This window comes from Bos taurus, chromosome 12, assembly GCF_002263795.3.
Source record: "Bos taurus isolate L1 Dominette 01449 registration number 42190680 breed Hereford chromosome 12, ARS-UCD2.0, whole genome shotgun sequence".
NCBI lineage: Eukaryota > Metazoa > Chordata > Mammalia > Artiodactyla > Bovidae > Bos > Bos taurus.
In genome coordinates, this window is record NC_037339.1 from 70,415,235 (window position 1) to 70,441,680 (window position 26,446).

At 40.2% G+C, this 26,446-nt stretch overlaps 1 protein-coding gene across 1 annotated transcript in view; it reads left to right on the forward strand.

Moving 5' to 3' along the window:
• Positions 1–26,446, forward strand: part of LOC101906567 (ATP-binding cassette sub-family C member 4-like) — a 378,587-nt gene that overhangs the window by 74,119 nt on the left and 278,022 nt on the right. The window contains 2 exon segments of the mRNA XM_025000155.2: positions 7,067–7,177; positions 8,262–8,382. Coding sequence (XP_024855923.2) covers positions 7,067–7,177; positions 8,262–8,382 — 232 coding nt within the window.

Below are 26,446 nucleotides of genomic sequence, written 5' to 3' on the forward strand. Positions count from 1 at the left end.
AAAGTTAAAATTACCTCCCCCAAACTACTAATACATTGAAAAATTACTATATTGCATATTTGAAAGCACTGGCACCCCACTCTGGTACTACTGCTTGGAACTCCCATGGACAGAGGAGCCTGGTGGGCTGCAGTCCATGGGGTCGCTAAGAGTTGGACACGACTGGGCGAATTCCCTTTCACTTTTCACTTTCATGCACTGGAGAAGGAAATGGCAATCCACTCCAGTATTCTTGCCTGGAGGATCCCAGGGACAGAGGAGTCTAGTGGGCTGCTGTCTATGGGGTCGCACAGAGTCGGACGCGACTGAAGCGACTTACCAGCAACAGCAGCAAAGTGCCTAAGGGAGAAGGCAACGGTAACCCACTCTAGTACTCTTGCCTGTAAAATCCCATGGGTGGAGGAGCCTGGGAGGCTACGGTCCATGGGGTCGTGAAGAGTCGGACACGACTGAGCGATTTCACTTTCACTTTTCACTTTTATGCATTGGAGAAGGAAATGGCAACCCACTCCAGTGTTCTTGTCTGGAGAATCCCAGGGACGGGGGAGCCTGGTGGGCTGCCGTCTATGGGGTCAGACTGAGTCGGACACGACTGAAGCTACTTAGCAGCATCAACAACAGCAAAGTACCTAAGAGAGTCGATTGAGAAAAAATTGCAGAGCCTAAATATTGACAGTTATGTTTTATTCAGTAGATATTCTTAAGACTTCAAGTCTAGGAGGAAGCATCTCAAGTAACCCTGAGAAAAGTGTTCTGAGGAGGTGAGGGTGTAGAGCCCAGTTATATAGGAGTTTTCCCCTAAAGGACAGGTAGTCTGAACGTCAAAATATTCTTAATGAAAGAAAACCAGATATCTCAAATTGAAGAATTTAGTGCTTTCCTTTGAATGGGAAAATGCAGGAATCTGGGCTCATGGAAATTATTCCTTTGATATGCACCTCAGTTATCTGGGGCCAGTATCTAGTGTTTTGTCATCCTGTGCTCCCTCTGGGGTCATTATTGGGGGTTGCTGCAGTTTGACTGTTGCTGGGAAGGATTGAGGGCAGGAGGAGGAGGGGCAACAGAGGATGAAATGGTTATATGGCATCATTAGCTCAATGGGTATGAGTTTGAGCAAACTCTGGGAGATCGTGAAGGGCAGGAAACCCTGGCATGCTGCAGTCCATGGGGTCCCAATGAGTCAGACCTGACTGAGCGACTGAACAGCAACAACATATAGCATGGTTTTTTGTTTGTTTGTTTGTTTCCTTCCTGTGTTCCCAAAGGACTCACCAGTTCACTCACTCAGAGGGAGGTGGCTGCAATTATTGATGACTCTGATATCCTTTGTTTACTGGTATGGGAAGCAGTATTTTATTTCTCAACTGTGAAAGTTCTCATCATGAGAAAAATATTTTGTAATTGTGTAGGTTAAAGAAACAAAACCCCTAACATTTGGGAGCTGGAATGCTCTTTGCAACTGGTATGTCTTTGCTTTTAGGACCCCTTCAGTGTGTAGAGCTAGGGCATATATATGAATGTATTGTTGTTTAGTCATTAAGTTGTGTCTGACTCTTTTGTGACACCATGCACGTTAGCCCACCAGGCTCCTCTGTGCCTGGGATTTCTGAGGCAAGATGCTGGAGGGGGTTACCACTTCCTTCTCCAGGGGATCTTTCTGACCCAGGGATCGAATCCGTGTCTTCTGCATTGGCAGGTGGATTCTTTACCACTGAGCCACCAGGGATGCCCATATATTCCCCCCACTCATGTCTCTATATATTTCAAATGTAGAATTTTCTTTTTAATAAAGCCCATTAATATAGGGTTCTAATTAGAGATTGTTACCGAGTCCAAGCTCACTATGCTCACCTCACAATAGGCTGATGAATCTGACAGATGAGCTGCTGATGCAAGGTAGAGACTTTAATTGGGGAACTGACAGACAGAGAAGATGGCAGGCTCAGTTCAGTTCAGTTGCTCAGTTATGTATGACTCTTTGTGACCCCATGAACTACAGAATGCCAGGCCTCCCGGTCCATCACCAGCTCCTGGAGTTTACCCAAACTCATGTCAATTGAGTCAGTGATGTCATCCAACCATTTCATCCTCTGTCATCCCCCTCTCCTCCTGCCCTCAAACTTTCCCAGCATCAGGGTCTTTTTAATGAGTCAGTCCTTCACGTCAGGTGGCCAAAGTATTTGTACTTCAAATGAACACCCAGGACTGATCTCCTTTAGGAGGGACTGGTTGGATTTTCTTGCAGTCCAAGGGACTCTCAAGAGACTTCTCCAACACCACAGTCCAAAAGCATCAATTCTTCGAAGCTCAGGTTTCTTTATAGTCCAACTCTCACATCCATACACGACTACTGGAAAAACCATGGCCTTGACTAGACGGACCTTTGTTAACAAAGTAATGTCTCTGCTTTTCAATATGCTGTATAGGTTGGTCATAACTTTCCTTCTAAGCAGTAAACTTTCTTTTAATTTCATGGCTGAAATCACCATCTACAGTGATTTTGGAGTCCTAAAAAATAAAGTCAGCCACTGTTTCCACTGTTTCCCCATCTATTTGCCATGAAGTGATGGGATCAGATGCCATGATCTTAATTTTCTGAATGTTGAGCTTTAAGCCAACTTTTTCCACTCCCCTCTTTCACTTTCATCAAGAGCCTCTTTAGTTCTTCTTCAATTTCTTCCATACAAGTGGTGTCATCTGCATATCTGAGGCTTTTGATATTTCTCCCGGCAATCTTGATTCCAGCTTGTGTTTCTTCCAGTCCAGCGTTTCTCATGATGTACTCTGCATATAAGTTAAATAAGCAGGGTGACAATATACAGCCTTGACATACTCCTTTTCCTGTCTGGAACCAGTCTGTTATTCCATGTCCAGTTCTAACTGTTGCTTCCTGACCTGCAAATAGGATTCTTAAGAGGCAGGTCAGGTGGTCTGGTATTCCCATCCCTTTCAGAATTTTCCACAGTTGATTGTGATCTACACAGTCAAAGGCTTTGGCATAGTCAATAAAGCAGGAATAGATGTTTTTCTGGAACTCACTTGCTTTTTCGATAATCCAGCGGATGTTGGCAATATGATCTCTGGTTCCTCTGCCTTTTCTAAAACCAGCTTGAACATCTGGAAGTTCGTGGTTCACATACTGCTGAGGCCTGGCTTGGTGAATTTTGAGCATTACTTTACTAGAGTGTGACATGAATGCCATTGTGTGGTAGTTTGAGCATTCTTTGGCATTGCCTTTCTTTGGGATTGGGATGAAAACTGACTTTTCCAGTCTTGTGTCCACTGCTGAGTTTTCCAAATTTTTGGCATATTGAGTGCAGTACTTTCACAGCATCATCTTTCAGGATTTGAAATAACTCAACTGGAATTCCATCACCTCCACTAGCTTTGTTCATAGTGATGCTTCCTAAGGCCCACTTGACTTCACATTCCAGGATGTCTGGCTCTAGTTGAGTGAACACACCATCATGATTATATGTGTCATGAAGATCTTTTCTGGTGGAGTCTTTAGGGTTTTCTATGTAGAGGATCATTTCATCTGCAAACAGTGAGATTTACTTCTCCTCTTCCAATTAGAATTCCTTTTATTTCTTTTTCTGCTCTGATTGCTGTGGCCAAAACTTCCAAAACTGTGTTGAATAGTAGTGGTGAAAGTGGGCACCCTTGTCTTGTTCCTGACTTTAGGGGAAATGCTTTCAATTTTTCACCATTGAGGATAATGTTTGCTGTGGGTTTGTCATATATAGCTTTTATTATGTTGAGGTATGTTCCTTCTATTCCTGTTCTCTGGATAGTTTTTATCATAAATGGATGTTAAATTTTGTCAAAGGCTTTCTCTGCATCTATTGAGATAATCATATGGCTTTTATTTTTCAATTTGTTAATGTGGTGTATTACACTGATTGATTTGTGGATATTGAATAATCCTTGAATCCCTGGGATAAAGCCCACTTGGTCATGGTGTATGATCTTCCTAATGTGTTGTTGGATTCTGATTGCTAGAATTTTGTTAAGGATTTTTGCATCTATTTTCATCAGTGATATTGGCCTGTAGTTTTCTTTTTTTGTGGCATCTTTGTCAGATTTTGGATTAGGGTGATGGTGGCCTCATAGAATGTGTTTGAAAGTTTACCTTCCTCTGCAATTTTCTGGAAGAGTTTGAGTAGGATATGTATTAGCTCTTCTCTAAATTTTTGATAGAATTCAGCTGTGAAGCCATCTGGACTTGGGCTTTTGTTTGCTGGAAGATTTCTGATTACAGTTTCAATTTCCGTGCTTGTGATGGGCCTGTTAAGATTTTCTATTTCTTCCTGGTTCAGTTTTGGAAAGTTGTACTTTTCTAAGAATTTGTCCATTTCTCCATGTTGTCCATTTTATTGGCATATAATTGCTGATAGTAGTCTCTTATGATCCTTTGTATTTCTGTGTTGTCTGTTGTGATCTCTCCACTTTCATTTCTAATTTTATTGATTTGATTTTTCTCCCTTTGTTTCTTGATGAGACTGGCTAATGGTATGTCAATTTTATTTATCCTTTCAAAGAACCAGCTTTTGGCTTTGTTGATTTTTGCTATGGCCTCCTTTGTTTCTTTTGCATTTATTTCTGCCCTAATTTTTAAGATTTCTTTCCTTCTACTAACCCTGGGGTTCTTCATTTCTTCCTTTTCTAGTTGCTTTAGGTGTAGAGTTAGGTTATTTGTTTGACTTTTTTCTTATTTCTTGAGATATGCCTGTATTGTTATGAACTTTCCCCTTAGCACTGCTTTTACAGTGTCCCATAGGTTTGGGGTTGTTGTGTTTTTATTTTCATTCATTTCTATGCATATTTTGATTTCTTTTTTGATTTATTCTGTGATTTGTTTGTTATTCAGCAGCATGTTGTTTAGCCTCCATATGTTGGAATTTTTAACAGTTTTTCTCCTGTACTTGAGATCTAATCTTTCTGCATTGTGGTCAGAAAAGATGCTTGGAATGGTTTCAATTTTTTTGAATTTACCAAGGCTAGATTTATGGCCCAGGACGTGATCTATCCTGGAGAAGTTCCGTGTGCGCTTGAGAAAAAGGTGAAATTATTTATCCTTTTCCTTTACCTGCTGGGTATTCCTCTGTCTTTTCATCTTGTTTGTATTGCTGAGTTTGGGGTGGCCTTTCTGTATTCTGGCAGTTTGTGGAGTTCTCTTTATTATGGAGTTTCCTCACTGTGGATGGGGTTGTACAGGTGGCTTGTCAAGGTTTCTTGGTTAGGGAAGCTTGTGTCGGTGTTCTGGTGGGTGGAGCTGAATTTCTTCTCTCTGGAGTGCAATGAAGTGTCCAGTAATGAGTTATGAGATGTCAGTTGTTTGGAGTAACTTTGTGCAGCCTGTATATTGAAGCTCAGGGCTGTGTTCCTGTGTTGCTGGAGAATTTGCATGGTATGTCTTGCTCTGGAACTTGTTGGCACTTGGGTTGTGCTTAGTTTCAGTATAGGTATGGAGGCCTTTGATGAGCTCCTATCGATTAATGTTCCCTGGAGTCAGGAGTTCTCTGATGTTCTCAGGATTTGGACTTAAGCCTCCTGCTTCTGGTTTTCAGTCTTATTTTTACAGTAGTCTCAAGACTTCTCCCTCTATACAGCACTGTTGATAAAACATCTAGGTTAAAGATGAAAAGTTTCTCCACAGTGGGGGACACCCAGAGAGGTTCACAGAGTTACATGGAGAAGAGAAGAGGGAGGAGGGAGTTAGAGGTGACCCGAATGAGATGAGGTGGAATCAATAGAGGAGAGAGCAGGCTAGCCAGTAATCACTTCCTTATGTGTACTCCACAGTCTGGACCGCTCGGAGATGTTCACGGAGTTATACAGGGAAGAGAAGAGGGAGAAAGGCGACAGAGGTGGCCAGGAGGATAAAAAGGGAGAATCAAAAAGAGAGAGACCTATCCAGCTAGTGATCAGTTCCCTAAGTGTTCTCCACCGTCCGGAACACACTGGTGATTCACAGAGTTGGGTAGAGAAGAGAAGGGGGAATTAGGAGACAGAGGCGACCTGGTGGAGACAAAGGAGAGTCCAAAGGGGGAGTGAGTAGTCAAGCCAATAATCTCGCTCCCAAGTAAAAATGGGGACTGAAGATTGTGTTCTTAAAAGTACAAAATTGATAACATACCAAAAAGCAAAGATTAAAAATCTAGAGTAAAGGTTGGATTTTAAAAAATAAAATATTAAAGAAAAGAAGAAAAACAAAACAAAACAAAGTCACAGATATTAAAAGAAAAAAAATATAAGTTTTTAATAGTTCTTCTGTGTATTCTTGCCACCTCTTCTTAATATCTTCTGCTTCTGTTAGGTCCATACCATTTCTGTCCTTTATTGAGCCCATCTTTGCATGAAATGTTCCCTTGGTATCTCTAATTTTCTTGAAGAGATCTCTAGTCTTTCCCATTCTATTATTTTCCTCTATTTCTTTGTATTGATCCCTGAGGAAGGCTTTCTTGTCTCTCCTTGCTATTTTTTTGGAACTCTGCATTGAAATGGGTATATCTTTCCTTTCTTCCTTTGCTTTTCACTTCTCTTCTTTTCACAGCTATTTGTAAGGCCTCCTTAGCCATTTGGCTTTTTTGCATTTCTTTCTTGGGGATGGTCTTGATCCCTGTACAATGTCACACTAATGCCTCAAAATAACCATCTTATTGGGGTCTGGATACCAGATTCTCTTATAGATCACAGAGAGAAAAACAATCAGTAGCTAAAGTCAAAAGGCAAAATAGAGAGGGAGAGGCAGTAAAGTAAAAGGGTCTTCAGTCTTTCAAAACATCTCCAAGGGAATGACCAGCCTTTGAAGTGGGTGTGTCAAGCTCTTCTACTCACAGGTAGGGAGGGACAAACTCTGTCTCAATGAGCTGAACAAAGGCACTGTAGTTTACAGTGAAGCAGAAGGGCAAGGGTTCTTTTAGGAGGCCCTTGTGTATGATTTTACTAATAAAAGCAAGTCAAAGAAACAGTTTTCAACATGGAGTCAGAATTGGCTTCTTCTCTGCGACAAGATGTGTAGTTTGAATTTACATCTGTCTTCTTTTCTCTTAATTTTTAACAGGTGGATAAATCCCTTGTTTAAAATTGGTCACAAACGGAGATTAGAAGAAGATGACATGTACTCGGTGCTTCCAGAAGATCGCTCCCAGCACGTTGGAGAAGAACTGCAAGGGTAAGCACAGGCAGCAGGGAGAAGGGGAGGAGAGTGAGAATTTCCACATGGGGCTAAAGGTGTGTATGTGGGGGGCTTTGTCTTCCTCTGGGTTCTTCTGAGACTCCTCCCCTGACTTCACATGCTCACCTATCTCAGGCTAACCCTGGTCTTAGCCCACTTTGGAGGTTCAGGGAATCTGTGTTCCCTGTGCATCTGTGCAAGTGGAGGGAGCCCACAGTCGAGGCCTTGGAGGCTGAGCTCTGTCCTGGGAGGTGGGGTCCCTGGAGTGTTACTGAGTCCAAGCTCACTCTGCTCACCGCATGACAGACCAATGAATCTGAGAGACAAGGTATTGAGGCAAGGAATATGACTTTATTCAGAAAGCTGGCTGACCCAGAAGGTGGCAGACTGGTGACCCAGAGTAACCATCTTGTGGAGGTCTGGATGCCAGGTTCTTTTGTAGAGTCAGAGAGAAGGAAGCAATGGGGAACTAAAGTCAAAATGCAGAATAGAGAGGGAGAGACAATGGGGAAGTAAAGTGAAAAGATTTTCAGTCCTATAATACACCTCCAAGGGAATGGCCAGCCTTTGGAAGGGGAGTGTTAATCTCTTCTATTCACAGGTGGGAGGTCAGATTATCTACAAACTGAACAAAGGCACTTTAGTTTACAGTCAGGCAGAGTGGCAGGGTCCTCTGAGGCAGGCCATTACCTATGACTGTAATAACAAAAGCAACAAAAAGCAAGTCAGAAAAACAGTTTCCAACATGTAGTCAGGATTAGCTTTTTTTTTTCCTGCAGCAGGAGGAAGGTGTCTGCCCTCTTGAGCTGTTCATGGTGCTGTGAATCCAGCAAAGTTGGGCAGGAACTCATTTCCTGAGACTAGGACTTTTCTCTTCAAGGCTTGTTGAAGGGAAACACACCTGGTACTTCAGGGTCTGCACCGTTTATCTTTGCTTACAGAAGCCCTATGGGCAGTTAGCCAGCATCTATAGGGTAGCCACAGGGCGCCTTGTAGTGAAGGCTCATCTTCCACTCCGTCCCTCCCCTGTTTTCCCTTTGTGGACATGCTGTTCTTTACTGTGCTTTGTTTCTTATCACAGGTACTGGGATCAAGAAGTTAAGAGAGCTGAGAAAGATGCACGGGAGCCTTCTTTAATGAAAGCAATCATAAAGTGTTACTGGAAATCCTATTTGCCTTTTGCAGTTTTTAAGCTTTTTGAGGTAAAAGCTTTTATATACAGTGCATTATTGTATACATGCAGATCAGTACTGAGATGGATGCAACTGGTAGGGAAAGAGGCCAGAGGTTTAAGATCAGAGGATAAAATGTCTAGGAAACATGATGTAGCTCAATGGTTGTATTTATCTTTAGAATACAAAGATAATTAAAGGACTGGACCTCTGGTGGTTACTCTTTTCCTTTTAACTGATTAAAATGTAGTATCCTGGAATGAAGGGCTGAAAAGAAAAGACATTTTATTCCAAGTTAAGATATTGTTCAGTTCAGTTCAGTCGCTCAGTTGTGTCATACTCTTTGTGACCCCATCAACTGCAGCATGCCAGGCCTCCCTGTCCATCACCAACTCCTGGAGTTTACCCAAACTCATGTCCATTGAGTCGGTAATGCCACCCAACCATCTCATCCTCTGTCGTCCCCTTCTTTTCCTGCCTTCAATCTTTCCCAGCATCAGGGTCTTTTCAAATGAGTCCACTCTTTGCATCAGGTGGCCAAAGTATTGGAGTTTCAGCTTCAGCATCAGCCCTTCCAGTGAACACCCAGGACTGATACCCTTTAGGAGGAACTGGTTATATCTCCTTGCAGTCCAAGGGACCCTCAAGAGTCTTCTCCACCACCAGAGTTCAAAAGCATCAATTCTTCAGTGCTCAGCTTTCTTTATAGTCCAAATCTCACATCCATACATGACTACTGGAAAAACTATAGCCTTGACTAGACGGATCTTTGTTGGCAAAGTAATGTCTCTGCTTTTCAATATGCTTTCTAGGTTGGTCATAACTTTCCTTCCAAGGAGTAAACTTTCTTTCAATTTCATGGCTGCAGTCACCATCTGCAGTGATTTTGGAGCCCGCCAAAATAAAGTCTGACACTGTTTCCACTGTTTCCCCACCTATTTCCCATGAAGTGATGGGACCAGATGCCATGATCTTAGTTTTCTGAATGTTTAGCTTTAAGCCAACATTTTCACTCTCCTCTTTCACTTTCATCAAGAGGCTCTTTAGTTCTTCTTCAATTTCTGCCATAATGGTGGTGTTATCTGCATATCTGAGGTAATTGATATTTCTCCCGGCAATCTTGATTCCAGCTTGTGCTTCTTCCAGCCCAGCGTTTCTCATTATGCACTTTGCATATAAGTTAAAAAAGCAGGGTGACAATATACAGCCTTGATGTATACCTTTTCCTATTTGGAACCAGTCTGTTCTGTGTCCAGTTCTAACTGTTGCTTCCTGACCTGCAGACAGGTTTTTCAAGAGGCAGGTCAGTTGGTCTGGTATTCCCATTTCTTTCAGAATTTTCCACAGTTTATTGTGATCCACACAGTCAAAGGCTTTGGCATAGTCAATAAAGCAGAAATAGATGTTTTTCTGGAACTCTCTTGCTTTTTCAATGATCCAGCAGATGTTGGCAATTTTTCTATGGTTCCTCTGCCTTTTCTAAAACTAGCTTGAACATCAGGAATTTCACGGTTCACGTATTGCTGAAGCCTGACTTGGAGAATTTTGAGCATTACTTTACTAGCGTGTGAGATGAGTACAATTGTGCAGTAGTTTGAGCATTCTTTGGCATTGCCTTTCTTTGGGATTTGAATGAAAACTGACCTTTTCCAGTCCTGTGGCCAATGCTGAGTTTTCCAAATTTGCTGGCATATTGAGTGCAGTACTTTCACAGCATCATCTTTCAGGATTTGAAATAGCTAAACTGAAATTCCATCACCTCCACTAGCTTTGTTCGAAGTGATGCTTTCTAAGGCCCACTTGGCTTCACATTCCAGGATGTCTGGCTCTAGGTGAGTGATCACACCATCGTGATTATCTTGATCGTGAAGATCTTTTTTGTACAATTCTTCTGTGTATTCTTGCCACCTCTTCTTAATATCTTCTGCTTCTGTTAGGTCCATACTATTTTTGTCCTTTATCGAGCCTATCTTTGCATGAAATGTTCCCTTGGTATCTCTAATTTTCTTGAAGAGATCTCTAGTCTTTCCCATTCTGTTGTTTTCCTCTATTTCTTTGCACTGATCACTGAGGAAGGCTTTCTTATCTCTCCTTGCTATTCTTTGGAACTCTGTAGTCAAATGGGTATATCTTTCCTTTTCTCCTTTGTTTTTCACTTCTCTTCTTTTCACAGCTATTTGTAAGGCCTCCCCAGGCAGCCATTTTGCTTTTATGCATTTCTTTTCCATGGGGATGGTCTTGATCCCTGTCTCCTGTACAATGTCACGAACCTCAGTCCATAGTTTGTCAGGCACTCTGTCTATCAGATCTAGTCCCTTAAATCTATTTCTCACTTCCACTGTATAATCGTAAGGGATTTGATTGAGGTCGTTAAACAAATCCATTTAAGTCTGAATTTGGCAATAAGGAACTCATGATCTGAGCCACAGTCAGCTCCCTGTCTTGTTTTTGCTGACTGTATAGTGCTTCTCCATCTTTGGCTGCAAAGAGTATAATCAATCTGATTTCGGTGTTGACCATCTGGTGATGTCTATGTGTAGAGTCTTCTCTTGTGTTGTTGGAAGAAGGTGTTGTTGGAAGAAGGTGGCCAGTGTGTTCTCTTGGCAAAACTCTATGAGCATTTGCCGTGCTTCATTCCATATTCCAAGGCCAAATTTGCTGGTTACTCCAGGTGTTTCTTGACTTCCTACTTTTGCATTCCAGTCCCCTATAATGAAAGGGACATCTTTTTTTGGGTGTTAGTTCTAAAAGGTCTTGTAGGTCATCATAGAACCGTTCAAATTCAGCTTCTGCAGTGTTACTGGTTGGGGCATAGACTTGGATTACTGTGATATTGAATGGTTTGCCTTGGAAACGAACAGAGATCATTCTGTCATTTTTGAGATTGCATCCAAGTACTGCATTTCAGACTCTTTTGTTGACCATGATGGCTACTCCATTTCTTCTAAGGGATTCCTTCCCTCAGTAGTAGATATAATGGTCATCTGAGTTAAATTCACCCATTCCAGTCCATTTTAGTTTGCTGATTCCTAGAGTGTTGACATTCACTCTTGACCACTTCCAATTTGCCTTGATTCATGGACCTAACATTCCAGGTTCCTACGCAATATTGCTCTTTACAGCATCAGACCTTTCTTCTATCACCAGTCACATCCACAACTGGGTACTGTTTTTGCTTTGGCCCCATCCCTTCATTCTTTCTGGAGTTATTTCTCCACTCATCTCCAGTAGCATATTGGGCACCTACTGACCTGGGGAGTTCCTCTTTCAGTATCCTATCATTTTGCCTTTTCATACTGTTCATGGGGTTCTCAAGGCAACAATACTGAAGTGGTTTGCCATTCCCTTCTCCAGTGGACCACATTCTGTCAGACCTCTCCACCATGGCCCTCCTGTCTTGGGTGGCCCCACAGGGCATGGCTTAGTTTCATTGAGTTAGACAAGGCTGTGGTCCTAGTGTGATTAGATTGAGTAGTTTTCTGAGATTATGGATTCAGTGTGTCTACCCTCTGATACCCTCTTGCAACACCTAACATCTTACTTGTGTTTCTCTTACCTTGGGCATGGGGTATCTCTTCATGGCTGCTCCAGCAAAGTGCAGCCGTTGCTCCTTACCTTGAAGGAGGGGTATCTCCTCACCACCGCCCCTCCTGACCTTGAACGTGGAGTAGCTCCTCTAGGCCCTCCTGCACCCGCGCAGCCACTGCTCCTTGGATGTGGGGTAGCTCCTCCCAGTGCTGCCCTTGGCCTCGGATGTCGGTTAGCTCCTCTGGGCCATGCTTATGCTCCCGTCACAGTCACTTGTGTTTGTGCCATATCTAGGCTCATGTGTCATAAGCCTAGATATTTAAACAGTGGACATTTATCAATAGGCCTGTGGTCATATCCTGATAAACATAATGGGATTTATGACTTTGTTCTGTTACAGAGATAATTAGCACATTCTTTTAGGTGACTGGAGAGTCTAGGTACAAATCCTGAGGCTCCTTCCTCTGGGGTGGGGGGGAAGTGGTGTCTGGTTTTCCATTAGTATGTTGTTTCCATAGATACTGGGCATGAAGCTCAAAGTTCACAGTCCAGCCCAAGATGGAGTCTTGTTCTCAAGATGGAGCCTGTTCTGTTTCCTCCTTCAATAAATGAAGGTTATCTTTTCAATCCACTTTCGTTTTCTTTTTAAAAGCATGTGTAAGTTTTTATTATAGCATTAAAAATTAAAATAAATTAAGTATAATTGACTTACAACATTGTATTATTTTCAGGTGTGCCACATAGGTTTTCAAGAATATTTCAAAAATACAAAAACAGTATAGGATTATAGGGCAGCAGAATATGTCACCCCAGAACATGCATCTTTGGATTGTTTTGAGCTGATTTTTTTTTTTTTTTTTTGAGACTAGACACAGGAGAAGATCTGAAGACAGAGTATAAACTAACCTTCCGTGAGGGACATTTACATTGATAAAGGAAATCTCCATTTGTAAGAGTGTCTCCCTCTTTGTACCAGAAAGATGGCTCTAAATCACATAAGAATCCTGTCAATGGAAAAGTCTTCCAGAAGCCTTAATTATGCATGACACACCCAGTCCCATGGTGTTGCTTTTCCTATTAATCTCTTATAAGTACTACCTCACTTTTTTGTTTGTCTTGAGCTCAAGATGGTATTTAAGGTAGTGAATTGAGCCAGGAGATACCTGAGTATCTCCCAGGTATATAGGAGGTCTGCATATTAATAAACTTCTGTTTCTTTTTCTCTTGTTATTCTGTCTCTTATTACAGGGAGTGTTAGTTAAGAACTCAGAGGGTAGGGGGAAAATAAGCCTCTATGTCATCCTAAGTCAGCTTCAATAGTTCCCAACTCATGAGCAGTCTTGAATCATCTGAACCCCTACTCTCACTTCCCCAAATTATTTTGAAGCAGTACCTAGATATCGCATCATTTTTATTCTGTAAATATTTTAGTCTGTATCTTTAAAAGATGTAGAATTGTCCCTTTATATAACTCTATTCCCATTATTATGCCTAAACATTAACTTTCGGTTCAGTTCAGTTCAGTCACTCAGTCGTGTCCGACTCTTTGCAACCCCATGAATTGCAGCATGCCAGGCCTCCCGGTCCATCACCATCTTCCAGAGTTCACTCAAACTCACGTCCATTGAATCAGTGATGCCATCCAGCCATCTCATCCTCTGTCGTCCCCTTTTCCTCCTGCCCCCAATCCCTCCCAGCATCAGAGTCTTTTCCAATGAGTCAAATCTTCGCATGAGGTGGCCAAAATACTGGAGTTTCAGCTTTAGCAACATTCCTTCCAAAGAGCACCCAGGGCTGATCTCCTTTAGAATGGACTGGTTGGATCTCCTTGCAGTCCAAGGGACTCTCAAGAGTCTTCTTCAACACCACAGTTCAAAAGCATCAATTATTTGGTGCTCAGCTTTCTTCACAGTCCAACTCTCACATCCATACATGACCACTGGAAAAACCATAGCCTTGACTATATGGACCTTTGTTGGCAAAGTAATGTCTCTGCTTTTCAATATGCTATCTAAGTTGGTCATAAACATTAACTTTAATATCATCAATATTGAGCCATTGCACACATTTGTCCTATTTCCCCCTGCCTTGTAGTCTGAAGCAGAATCAAAAAAGGTGCATTTGGTTGACAGAGGTTGCATGGGTTACTTTCTATTCCCCTCTACCTCCTGTCTCTTTCCTCTCAGCTATTTATTTTACTTATTATTATTTTTTAAAGTTATTCCTCTTTGGTTATTTATTTATTTTATTATTATTATTTTTTACTTTACAATATTGTATTGGTTTTGCCATACATCAGCATGCATCTGCCATGGGTGTACACGTGTTCCCCATCCTGAACCCCCCTCCCACCTCCCTCCCCATACCATCCCTCTGGGTCATCCCAGTGCACCAGCCCCAAGTTTCCTGTATCCTGCATCAAACCTGGACGGGCGATTCGTTTCTTATATGATATTATACATGTTTTAATGCCATTCTCCCAAATCATCTCCCCCCCACCCCCCATAGAGTCCAAAAGACTGTTCTATACATCTGTGTCTCTTTTGCTGTGTCGCATAACGACAACCCTGTATGCGAGACAGCAAAAGAGACACAGATACATAGAACAGTCTTATTATTATTTTTTAAATGGAAGAAACCAAGTTGTTTGTCCTGGAGAGATTCCCACAGTCTGGATTTGGCTGACTGCTTCTCTCGCTGTGTCATTTAACACGTTCCTCTGACAGCCTACAGTCCATGGGGGTCACAGAGTTGAACACGATTGAGCGACTAACACTTTCACTTTCTGGCACCTTAAGTTAGTGGTTAGAAGCTGATCTGACTCATTCAGGATTTCTCTGCCCCTCCTTTATATAGGAGGTAGGCTTGTAGGGTTGTGCACCTCCCTTATAAAGTAGATAAAGTCTTCTCTTTTTGTGTGTGTGAGATGTTAGGAACTATTCATAATCATTACTCAAGTTTCATTAACTCATTAAGAATTACAAAATGTTGACGTTCTAATTCTCATTTTTACCTTTTTCATTTATTAGCTAAAATAAAGAGCCACTTTGTCATTGTTAACTCTTTGGTTACCCCGAGCTATAGTATGCATAGGCATGTCAGGGGAAATTCTTATTTTTTTAACTTAAAGCATTTTTTTCCCCCTTCTTTGTTATTTTTGCCAAGCCAAGTGACATGTGGAATCTTTGTTCCCTGACCAGGGATCAGACCCATATTCCCTGCATTGAAAGTGTGGAGTCTTAACCACTGGACCACCAGTAAAGTCTCTTTTTTACTTTTTTTTCTTAATATATGTGCTTTGTTGTAGTGTAGTTGACTTACAATGTTTCAGATGTACAGTAAGGTGATTCAATTATATATAGTAGTATTAGTCACTCAGTCCTGTCCAACTCATTGTGACCCCATGGACTGTAACCTGCCAGGCTCTTCTGTCCATGGAATTCTCTAGGCAAAAATACTGGAGTGGGTTACCATTCCCTTCTCCAGAGGATCTTCCCAATGCAGGGATCGAACCCAGGTCTCCCACATTTCAGGCAGATTCTGGGCCACAAGGGAAGACTCCAATTATACATATATGCATATATTATTTTTAAATTATTTTCTATTATAGGTTATTATAAGATATTGATTATAACTCCCTATGCTGTACAGTAAACCTTTGTTGCTTTTCAGGTATTTATTTTTTTAAAATTAGGAATCTAGCATTCTATCCATACTAAGTCAAACAAGTAGAATCAAAATGTCATAAAATTTTTATCTAGGTAAAAGCTCATGTTTTCTAAAATATATATATTATATATATTATTTATTTATACAAAAGCTTTCCTACTGCACTTGATAAAGGCTTGAGGAAGAACATCAAAAACAAAAGAAGAGATGGAGAAATTGGAAAATACAAACTAAATAAAATTGGAGCACTGAATATGAAATAGAAAAAGTGAAACAAGTTAGATAAAAGTAAAAGATCATCATATAGTCCAGTTATTTTTATTTTATTTTTCTTAAAGTGTTTACCAAATTTTATTTTATTTTTATTTTTTTAAATTTTATTTTTAAACTTTACATAATTGTATTAGTTTTGCCAAATATCAAAATGAATCCATCACAGGTATACATGTGCTCCCCATCCTGAACCCTCCTCCCTCCTCCCTCCCCATACCATCCCTCTGGGTCGTCCCAGTGCACTAGCCCCAAGCATCCAGTATCGTGCATTGAACCTGGACTGGCATCTCGTTTCATACATGATATTTTACATGTTTCAATGCCATTCTCCCAAATCTTCCCACCCTCTCCCTCTCCCAGAGTCCATAAGACTGTTCCATACATCAGTGTCTCTTTTGCTGTCTCGTACACAGGGTTATTGTTATCATCTTCCTAAATTCCATATATATGCGTTAGTATACTGTATTGGTGTTTTTCCTTCTGGCTTACTTCACTCTGTATAATAGGCTCCAGTTTCATCCACCTCATTAGAACTGATTCAAATGAATTCTTTTTAATGGCTAATACTCCATTGTGTATATGTACCACAGCTTTCTTATCCATTCATCTGCTGATGGACATCTAGGTTGCTTCCATGTCCTGGCTATTATAAACAGTGCTGTGATGAACACTGGGGTACACGTGTCTCTTTCCCTTCTGGTTTCCTCAGTGTGTATGCCCAGAAGTGGGATTGCTGGGTCATAAGGCAGTTCTATTTCCAGTTTTTTAAGGAATCTCCACACTGTTCTCCATAGTGGCTGTACTAGTTTGCATTCCCACTAACAGTGTAAGAGGGTTCCCTTTTCTCCACACCCTCTCCAACATTTATTATTTATAGGCTTTTGGATCGCAGCCATTCTGACTGGTGTGAAATGGTACCTCATAGTGGTCTTGATTTGCATTTCTGTGATAATGAGTGATGTTGAGCATCTTTTCATGTGTTTGTTAGCCATCTGTATGTCTTCTTTGGAGAAATGTCTATTTAGTTCTTTGGCCCATTTTTTGATTGGGTCATTTATTTTTCTGGAGTTGAGCTGTAGGAGTTGCTTGTATATTTTTGAGATTAGTTGTTTGTCAGTTGCTTCATTTGCTATTATTTTCTCCCATTCTGAAGGCTGTCTTTTCACCTTGCTGATAGTTTCCTTTGATGTGCAGAAGCTTTTAAGTTTAATTAGGTCCCATTTGTTTATTTTTGCTTTTATTTCCGATATTCTGGGAGGTGGGTCATAGAGGATCCTGCTGTGATGTATGTCACAGAGTGTTTTGCCTATGTTCTCCTCTAGGAGTTTTATAGTTCTGGTCTTATGTTTAGATCTTTAACCAATTTTGAGTTTATTTTTGTGTATGGTGTTAGAAAATGTTCTAGTTTCATTCTTTTACAAGTGGTTGACCAGTTTTCCCAGCACCACTTGTTAAAGCGATTGTCTTTAATCCATTGTATATTCTTGCCTCCTTTGTCAAAGATAAGGTGTCCATATGTGCGTGGATTTATCTCTGGGCTTTCTATTTTGTTCCATTGATCTATATTTCTGTCTTTGTGCCAGTACCATACTGTCTTGATAACTGTGGCTTTGTAGTAGAGCCTGAAGTCAGGTAGGTTGATTCCTCCAGTTCCATTCTTCTTTCTCAAGATCACTTTGGCTATTCGAGGTTTTTTGTATTTCAACACAAATTGTGAAATTATTTGTTCTAGCTCTGTGAAGAATACTGTTGGTAGCTTGATAGGAATTGCATTGAATCTATAAATTGCTTTGGGTAGTATACTCATTTTCACTATATTGATTCTTCCAATCCATGAACATGGTATATTTCTCCAACTATTAGAGTCCTCTTTGATTTCTTTCACCAGTGTTTTATAGTTTTCTATATATAGGTCTTTAGTTTCTTTAGGTAGATATATTCCTAAGTATTTTATTCTTTCTGTTGCAATGGTGAATGGAATTGTTTCCTTAATTTCTCTTTCTGTTTTCTCATTATTAGTGTATAGGAATGCAAGGGATTTCTGTGTGTTGGTTTTATATCCTGCAACTTTACTATAGTCATTGATTAGTTCTAGTAATTTTCTGGTGGAGTCTTTAGGGTTTTCTATGTAGAGGATCATGTCATCTGCAAATAGTGAGAGTTTTACTTCTTCTTTTCCAATTTGGATTCCTTTTATTTCTTTTTCTCCTCTGATTGCTGTAGCCAAAACTTCCAAAACTATGTTGAATAGTAATGGGGAAAGTGGGCACCCTTGTCTTGTTCCTGGCTTTAGAGGAAATGCTTTCAATTTTTCACCATTGAGGATAATGTTTGCTGTGGGTTTGTCATATATAGCTTTTATTATGTTGAGGTATGTTCCTTCTATTCCTACTTTCTGGAGAGTTTTTATCATAAATGGGTGTTGAATTTTGTCAAAGTCTTTCTCTGCATCTATTGAGATAATCATATGGTTTTTATTTTTCAATTTGTTAATGTGGTGTATTACATTGATTGATTTGCGGATATTGAAGAATCCTTGTATCCCTGGGATAAAGCCCACTTGGGCATGGTGTATGATCTTTTTAATGTGTTGCTGGATTCTGATTGCTAGAATTTTGTTAAGGATTTTGGCATCTATGTTCATCAGTGATATTGGCCTGTCATTTTCTTTTTTTGTGGCATCTTTGTCAGGTTTTGGTATTAGGGTGATGGTGGCCTCATAGAATGAGTTTGGAAGTTTACCTTCCTCTGCAATTTTCTGGAAGAGTTTGAGCAGGATAGGTGTTAGCTCTTCTCTAAATTTTTGGTAGAATTCAGCTGTGAAGCCGTCTGGACCTGGGCTTTTGTTTGCTGCAAGATTTTTGATTACAGTTTCAATTTCCGTGCTTGTGATGGGCCTGTTAAGATTTCCTATTTCTTCCTGGTCGAGTTTTGGAAAGTTGTACTTTTCTAAGAATTTGTCCATTTCTTCCATGTTGTCCATTTTATTGGCATATAATTGCTGATAGTAGTCTCTTATGATCTTTTGAATTTCTGTGTTGTCTATTGTGATCTCTCCATTTTCATTTCTAATTTTATTGATTTGATTTTTCTCCCTTTGTTTCTTGATGAGTCTGGCTAATGGTTTGTCAATTTTATTTATCCTTTCAAAGAACCAGCTTTTGGTTTTGTTGATTTTTGCTATGGTCTCTTTTGTTTCTTTTGCATTTATTTCTGCTCTAATTTTTAAGACTTCTTTCCTTCTACTAACCCTGGGGTTCTTCATTTCTTCCTTTTCTAGTTGCTTTAGGTGTAGAGTTAGGTTATTTATTTGACTTTTTTCTTGTTTCTTGAGGTGTGCCTGTATTGCTATGAACTTTCCCCTTAGGACTGCTTTTACCATGTCCCACAGGTTTTGGGTTGTTTTGTTTTCATTTTCATTAGTTTCTATGCAAATTTTGATTTCTTTTTTGATTTCTTCTGTGATTTGTTTGTTATTCAGCAGCGTGTTGTTCAGCCTCCATATGTTGGAATTTTTAAATTGTTTTTCTCCTGTAATTGAGATCTAATCTTACTGCATTATGGTCAGAAAAGATGCTTGGAATGATTTCTATTTTTTTGAATTTACCAAGGCTAGCTTTATTGCCCAGGATGTGATCTATCCTGGAGAAGGTTCCATGTGCGCTTGAGAAAAAGGTGAAATTCATTGTTTTGGGATGAAATGTCCTATAGATATCAATTAGGTCTAACTGGTCTATTGTATTATTTAAAGTTTGTGTTTCCTTGTTAATTTTCTGTTTAGTTGATCTATCCATAGGTGTGAGTGGGGTATTAAAGTCTCCCACTATTATTGTGTTATTGTTAATTTCTCCTTTCATACTTGTTAGCATTTGTCTTACATACTGCGGGGCTCCCGTGTTGGGTGCATATATGTTTATAATTGTTATATCTTCTTCTTGGATTGATCCTTTGATCATTATGTAGTGACCTTCTTTGTCTCTTTTCACAGCCTTTGTTTTAAAGTCTATTTTATCTGATATGAGTATTGCTACTCCTGCTTTCTTTTGGTCCCTCTTTGCTTGGAAAATCTTTTTCCAGCCCTTCACTTTCAGTCTGTATGTGTCCCCTGTTTTGAGGTGGGTCTCTTGTAGACAACATATGTAGGGGTCTTGTTTTTGTATCCATTCAGCCAGTCTTTGTCTTTTGGTTGGGGCATTCAACCCATTTACGTTTAAGGTAATTACTGATAAGTATGATCCCGTTGCCATTTACTTTATTGTTTTGGGTTCGAATTTATACACCGTTTTTGTGTTTCCTGGCTAGAGAATATCCTTTAGTATTTGTTGGAGAGCTGGTTTGGTGGTGCAGAATTCTCTCAGCTTTTGCTTGTCTGAAAAGCTTTTGATTTCTCCTTCATACTTGAATGAGATCCTTGCTGGGTACAATAATCTGGGCTGTAGGTTATTTTCTTGCATCACTTTAAGTATGTCTTGCCATTCCCTCCTGGCTTGAAGAGTTTCTATTGAAAGATCAGCTGTTATCCTTATGGGAATTCCCTTGTGTGTTATTTGTTGTCTTTCCCTTGCTGCTTTTAATATTTGTTCTTTGTGTTTGATCTTTGTTAATTTGATTAATATGTGTCTTGGGGTGTTTCGCCTTGGGTTTATCCCTTTGGGACTCTCTGGGTTTCTTGGACTTGGGTGATTATTTCCTTCCCCATTTTAGGGAAGTTTTCAACTATTATCTCCTCAAGTATTTTCTCATGGTCTTTCTTTTTGTCTTCTTCTTCTGGAAGCCCTATGATTCGAATGTTGTAGCGTTTAATATTGTCCTGGAGGTCTCTGAGATTGTCCTCATTTCTTTTAATTCGTTTTTCTTTTATCCTCTCTGATTCATTTATTTCTACCATTCTATCTTCTAATTCACTAATCCTATCTTCTGCCTCTGTTATTCTACTATTTGTTGCCTCCAGAGTGTTTTTAATTTCATTTATTGCATTATTCATTATATATTGACTCTTTTTTATTTCTTCTAGGTCCTTGTTAAACCTTTCTTGCATCTTCTCAATCCTTGTCTCCAGGCTGTTTATCTGTGATTCCATTTTAATTTCAAGATTTTGGATCAATTTTACTATCATTATTCGGAATTCTTTATCAGGTAGATTCCCTATCTCTTCCTCATTTGTTTGGATTGGTGGGCATTTATCCTGTTCCTTTATCTTTTGGGTATTCCTCTGTCTCTTCATCTTGTTTAAATTGCTGATTTTGGGGTGTCCTTTCTATATTTTGGCAGTTTGTGGAGTTCTCTTTATTGTGGCTTTTCCTCGCTGTGTGTGGGTTTGTACAGGTGGCTTGTCAAGGTTTCCTGGTTAGGGAAGCTTCTGTCGGTGTTCTGGTGGGTGGAGCTGTATTTCTTCTTTCTGGAGTGCAATGAAATGTCCAGTAATGAGTTATGAGATGTCTATGGTTTTGGAGTGACTTTGGGCAGCTTGTATCTTGAAGCTCAGGGCTGTGCTCCTTTGTTGCTGGAGAATTTGCTTGGTATGTCTTGCCCTGGAACTTGTTGGCCCTTGTGTGGTGCTTAGTTTCAGTGTCGGTATGGAGGCGTTTGATGAGCTCCTGTCAATTAATGTTCCTTGGAGTCAGGAGTTCCCTGGAGTCAGGGTTTGGACTTAAGCCTCCTGCTTCCAGTTATCGGTCTTATTTTTACAGTAGTTTCAAAACTTCTCCTTCTATACAGCACCATTGATAAAACATCTACGCTAAAGATGAAAAGTTTCTGTACTGTAAGGGTCACTCAGAGAGGTTCACAGCATTACATGGAGAAGAGAAGAGGGAGGAGGGAGTTAGAAGTGACCCAAATGAGATGAGGTGGAATCAATAGTGGAGAGAGTGGGGTAGCCAGTAGTCACTTCCTTATGTGCACTCCACAACTGGACCACTCAGAGATAATCACGGAGTTATACAGAGAAGAGAAGAAGGAGGAAGGAGACAGAGGTGGCCAGAGGGATAAAAGGGGGGAATGAAAAGGAGGGAGACAGATCCAGCCAGTAATCAGTTCCCTAAGTGTTCTCCACCATCTGGAACACACATAAACTCACAGAGTTGGGTAGAGTAGAGAGGGGTTAGGGAGGAGACACAGGCGACCTGGTGGAGAAAAAGGAGAGTCCAAAGGGAAAGAGAGCAGTCAAGCCAGTAATCTCGCTCCCTAGTGAAAAATGGGTCCTGAAGATTGGGTTCTTAAAGGTACAAAATTGGTAACAAATACATAAAAGCAAAAATTAAAAATCTAGAGTAGAGTTTGGAATTTCAAAAATGCAATGTTAAAAAAAAAGGAAGAAGAAACATAAAGAGAGAAAACAAACAAACAAAAACAATGTCGCAAAATTATAAAGAAAATACAGGTACAAATTTGATATCAAATACAAAAAAGCATAAATTAAAAATCTAGAGTAGAGTTTGGAATTTCAAAAATACAATGTTAAAAAAAAAGGAAGAAGAAACATAAAGAGAGAAAACAAACAAACAAAAACAATGTCGCAAAATTATAAAGAAAATACAGGTACAAATTTGATATCAAATACAAAAAAGCATAAATTAAAAATCTAGAGTAGAGTTTGGAATTTCAGATATACAATGTTATATAAAAGAAGAAGAGAATGAAACAGAAAAAAGAAAAAAAGTCACAGAAATTATAAAAAAAACTGTAGGTACAAAATTGATAACATATACCAAAAAGCTAAAATTAAAAAACTAGAGTAGAGTTTGGAATTTCAAAAATACAATGTTAAAGAAAAGAAGAAGAAAAAAAAAGGTCAAAAAATTATAAAATATATATATATGAAGTTTGCTGAAGAAGAAAAAAATAGGGTCTTTTTTTTTTTTTTTTTGCAAAGCAATAGGTTATAAAAGTGAAAATTAAAGGAACAATAGAGGACTTAAAAATTTTTTTTAATTAAAAAAAAGAAAGAAAGAAAGGAAGGAAGAAAGAAAGAATGATCGTAAAAATAGTAAAAATATATCTAGGACTTTCTCTGGTTTTGTTGTATTGTGGGTTCAGTTCATTTTTGGCTAGTTCCTTGGTCCGACTTATATTTCTCCAGATCTATAGGCCCCTTCCTATGTAGTCCGTAGTAACCACGGGGTTTTAATCTATTGCCCGTAGCTTCCAAGGCGTTTCCCTCTGTTAACTTCGTCTGTTTGCTGGTCTCTTCAGTGTCTGACTTCCGCCCTGACACAAAGGGGACGGTGGGGGAAACTTTTTTTTTTTTAGGCTCACTTGTTCAGTCGCGCTGTGGGGAGGGAGGGAGGGATGCTGCAAACAAATAACACTGGCTTGTGCTCACAGTGCCTCAGCCACACTGGGTCTGCCCCCACTCACGGCGCGTGTAGCCTCCCTGCCCACACTGCTCGGGCTTTAGGTTGTTCCGCCGAGAACAATCCGAGGCCAGCCCTGGGCTGCATGTACCTCCCAGGTCCAAGCCGCTCAGGTTCAGGCACTCGGGTAGTCCTCAGAGGCGCAGACTCAGTTGGGCCTGCTTTTTGTGCTCTTCCCAGGTCCGAGCAGCTCAGGTGATGAGGTGTTTGGCGAACTCCAATGCTGCGACTTATCGCCTCCCCGCCACTCAGTTATCTGGGTGTAAAACCGGCACACCTTCTCAGGCAGATGTTGACCGTCCAGACTCCCAAGAAGTTTTAGTTAGCAAAGAAGCCTGCTTACAGTTTTATAGATAATGTCTCTCTGGGGCTGCGATTGCCCCCTTCCTGCTCTGGCTGCCTGTCACCAGAGGGGGAAGGTCTGCAGCCGGCTATCTCTGTTCAGTCCTTTGTTCCGTGCGCGGGCCTGGCGGTGTCTTAGGTTGGGGCTGGCTTTTCGCGTGGTAGATATCCCACAGTCTGGTTTGCTAGCCCAAATTATTTCGCTCAGATAGTGCTCAGGGTATTCAGGCCAGATTCTTACTCTAAGCGATGTAGCCGGCGCCGCGCCTCCCTGCCCAGCCCCTGCTTGCTAATGGCGTGTGCAGGCGTCTGTGCTGCTTCTCCGCTGGGGAAGTTACCGTATGGCTCGCAATCTGCGAGTTTTACTTGTTTATTTTTTCTCCCTGTTATGTTGCCCTCTGTGCTTCCAAAGCTCGGCACAGATTCGGCAGTGAGAAGGTTTCCTGGTGTTTGGAAACTTCTCTCTTTTTAAGACTCCCTTCCCGGGATGGAACTCCGTCCCTCCCTCTTTTGTCTCTTTTTTTGTCTTTTATATTTTTTCCTACCTCCTTTCGAAGAGTTGGGTTGCTTTTCTGGGTGCCTGATGTCCTCTGCCAGCATTCAGAAGTTGTTTTGTGGAATTTACTTGACGTTTAAATGCTCTTTTGATGAATTTGTGGGGGAGAAAATGTTCTCCCCGTCCTACTCCTCCACCATCTTGGCTCCTCCAGTCCAGTTATTTTTAAACATGGCTGTTCATTAGAGATATATCTAAAGCTCTGGAGAAAAAAAAGCAATACCTATACATTTATATTTTTCGAAAAATTCCAAGATAATTCTGATATGCATCTGGATTTAAAAAAAGGATACAGGAAGCTTGGGGCTGGTGCACTGGGATGACCCAGGGGGATGGTATGGAGAGGGAGGTGGGAGGCAGGGGTTCAGGGTGGGGAACACATGTACACCCATGGTGGATGCATGTTGATGTATGGCAAAACCAATACAATATTGTAAAGTAAATAACAATAATAATAATAAAATTAAAAACAAAACAAAACAAAAGTGGTAACAAGTTTTTCTATTAAATTGTAGTTTTCATGATATAGAGTATTATTTTTCTGTAGACCAATCATGACAAAATGGTATTAAGTGAGTGAGGTGAAGTGAAGTGAAGTCGCTCAATCATGTCCGACTTTTTGCGACCCCATGGACTGTAGTCTACCAGGCTCCCCTGTCCATGGGATTTTCCAGGCAATAGTCCTGGAGTGCATTGCCATTTCCTTCTCCAGGGGATCTTCCCAACCCAGGGCTCGAACCCGGGTCTTGCTTTGTCTTTGGATGTGGGGTATCTTTTTTTTTTTTTGGTATGTTCCAGCATCCTCCTGTCAATAGTTGTTCAGCAGTGAGTTGCAATTTTGGTGCTCTTGTAGGGGAAGATGAGTGCATGTCCTTCTATTCTGCCATCTTGAACTGCCTGTTTTTACATTTTAAAAACTAGTTTTCAAAATAGTGAGTTGCTTCTCCTCTGGAGATAATGAATTTTGTGCCATTGTTATTTATTTTGTTGTTTTGTGAAGCCCCAGAGTATTTAAGCATTTCTGATGTGCTTCAGTTGTTATGATGATTACAGTTGTTATGCTTAAGCCAAACTTTGGCCATCTTTGGCCAGTGGGAGTCCATCCAGGTTGGGTCCTAAGTCTTTTGTACATATTCTAGTAGGCTTAGCTAGCCTTTTTTCCTTTCTGGTGTGACAAGATATTTCTAGTTCATCTTGTACAGCTTTCCCCCCAGCCCTGGTATCAGAATTTCTTCAAGCAACTCTGGCTCCTTTTGGTGGGAAATGGTATCTAAAGTTTATAGTCTGAGCACTAGAGTTGCTCCTTGCTGCTTAGTTGTTTATTGCTTCTCAGCTTTTTGATTGGACAAAGAGAGAATACATTTAACAGTTTTTTAATTTGGTTTATTTTTATTTTTGGTTGTGCTGGGTCTTTGTTGCTGTGTGGGCTTTTCTCTGGTTGCTGCTAATGGGGGCTACTCTCTGGTTGTGGTGTGTGGGCTTCTCACTGTGGTGGCTTCTCTTGTTGCAGAGTACAGGCTCTAGGGCACTCAGGCTTCAGTAGTTGTGGCACATGGGCTTAGTTACACTCTGGCATGTGGAATCTTCCTGGGTCAGAAATAGAACCAGAGTCTCCTGTATTTGGCAGGTGAATTTCTAACCAGTAGACCACCAGGGAAGCTGTAGAATACATTTTTTTTTTTTTTAAGGTAAACATATCATGAGTCTACATGAGTATTTCCAATTCAAATCAGATTCAGGACATTAGTGTTTTTTCTTCATCTCATTTCTCTTAAATCTATAATATATCTCTTTTTTCCTGTCATCTATTCTCTGTTGTCCCATATCTAATCCCAGTTTTCAATGATAGCAATATAATTATATTCAAGTGTTTTACCTTATGATATGAACACTATCACCCATAATGTGACTTCTCAAAAGAGTTTTAGAATTTTTTTTGCAGTTCATATTCTCTTTAAGTAGATATCTCACACAGAGGGTACATTTTCAAATTATTTTGTTTTAAAATCATTTAAAAATAGTTCTTTTTAATATGGCTCTGCCAACCAATTGGATGAGTATATATTTAGTTACTTTTGTTTCACTTTACTCTGAGATTTTAGGAGTTGCTTTTTAAAAAATTAGTTGTTTTGTAACTATAATTCTGTATAATGGTTTCATGCTTCCAAAGTTAAATCAGCAGAAGAGCTACTTTTTTTTAAAAAAGGTGATATCCTTGTTCCATTCTAATTCCTTCTCCTTTTAGAGGCAACTTAACAAACCCATTTGGATTCATCTTTTCATTTTGTGAATGTAGTGTTTTCTGAACACTCAATTTTTCCTACTGTGCAGAAAGGTCTTAATTTCATCATTGGAACCTCAGGATTTGGGG